The sequence below is a fragment of the Austrofundulus limnaeus genome, unplaced genomic scaffold (genome assembly GCF_001266775.1).
Source record: "Austrofundulus limnaeus strain Quisiro unplaced genomic scaffold, Austrofundulus_limnaeus-1.0 Scaffold486, whole genome shotgun sequence".
Lineage (NCBI taxonomy): Eukaryota > Metazoa > Chordata > Actinopteri > Cyprinodontiformes > Rivulidae > Austrofundulus > Austrofundulus limnaeus.
Window position 1 is genome coordinate 57208 of NW_013952888.1, and position 1454 is coordinate 58661.

General features: G+C 48.2%; 1 protein-coding gene across 2 annotated transcripts in view; it reads left to right on the plus strand.

The window, feature by feature from the left end:
- The window catches only part of cog1 (component of oligomeric golgi complex 1), a 28677-nt gene that overhangs the window by 2012 nt on the left and 25211 nt on the right, over nt 1-1454 (plus strand). For both annotated transcript variants that reach the window (XM_014025585.1, XM_014025586.1), the window contains exons 4-5: nt 846-1022; nt 1284-1440. In XM_014025585.1, the coding sequence (XP_013881039.1) occupies nt 846-1022; nt 1284-1440 (334 nt within the window). The remainder of the gene's footprint in view (nt 1-845; nt 1023-1283; nt 1441-1454) is intronic.

Consider the following 1454-nt stretch of genomic DNA (forward strand, 5'->3'; position numbering starts at 1 on the left):
GGGTCCTCCGGAGGACCCGGCCTGTCGTTTTGGACACAGCCATCGACTTTCTGCACAGTGTCTGCTAGTTATTTTAGCATTCAGCAGTGGAGGAAGTGAATGAAGCCAGTCTGTGTTGATAAGGTTTCCAAATTAAATTAAATTTGTCTGACAAAGCAGCAGCTCTCATTTACAGCCGTCTCGTTCGGCTCGGTATATTTCTCCTCTCAGTAGGGTTGTTTACAGCACACACGATTTCCGGTTAGCTTCTTAGCTTAGCCTCCTTCCAAGCGACAACACACACACACTTCAGCAGAGGCCACGCCTCCTGCAAGTATCACTTCTCTATGCAGCAAGTCCAGACCCTTGTACGCAGCAAAGTGAAGGACAGGGTCTGGTTTTTACCAGGCTACTTATTTCCATGCACGTGGCTCGTTAAACTGTGAAATATAAAGTAACCGTCAAGGAGCGAGCAGAGAGAGTGGTGTAAAAACCATGCTCATAGATGTTCAGCAGCATCTGAGGGCGACCAAAAAAATATAAAGTTAAAAGTAGCTATTTTTTTGGGTAGTACTTAGGTTTACTCTTGCTTACAGATGAGGAAAAACAAGCAGAAGCAACCTGCCTGTTGTCTGCAAGCAAAGTGCACAGGACAGCTACAGACTAGAAGACTGAATTAGACTAGCAGTGTGCAGTGTGACCTACCTGAAGCTCAAGCAAAGAATCATTTTTTTCTTTACTTTGATGCTGCCCCCCCCCCCCCCCCCAAAAAAAAAAAAAAAAAAAAAAACTTTGTATTGCACACACACATTGTGGTACACCCCCAGTTTTTTTTCCAGATCATAGACATGTTTGTTGTCATCCAGGTGCAGGGATCAAGGCCCAGGTGTGCAGTCTGGTAGAGCTGCTGGTCACCACGCTGTTCCAAGCCTATGCTGTTTTCTACCTGCCCCCAGAGGGTGGTCCTCGGCCTGGAGACGGAGCTCTTAGCTGTGGGATGCTCTTCTCCATCCTGGAGAACGTGACCTCCAGTGCCCCCGCAGGTAAACAAAGCAGCACCACCTAACTCGTGCAGTTCTACAATAATCACTGGCCTCCCAAAGGACAGCAGAGCTGTTTCATTTACGCTTTTATGTTTTCGTCCTATCCGCCTCCTAAACCACCTTCGCAAGACGACCACCCCTTTGCCATCCCGATGAAAATTGTAACTGTCAAGCTGTATTTGCTCATCAATAAAATGTTCTTGGTCATTTGAGGAAACATGCAGCATGGCTGCTGATGCAGAGCGTCTGTCCTCTCCTCAGGTAAAAGCAGGAAGGTGCTGCAGGAGGAGACGAGTACAGGCAGCTGGTTTAGGTACCTGCCTCCATCCATCACAGAGTTCCAGCCCACTCTGCGCACCCTGGCACAGCCCATCCAACGAGAGCAGCTCAGGGACACTTTGCAGCAGTGGATCAACACGTGAGGATGTTGTT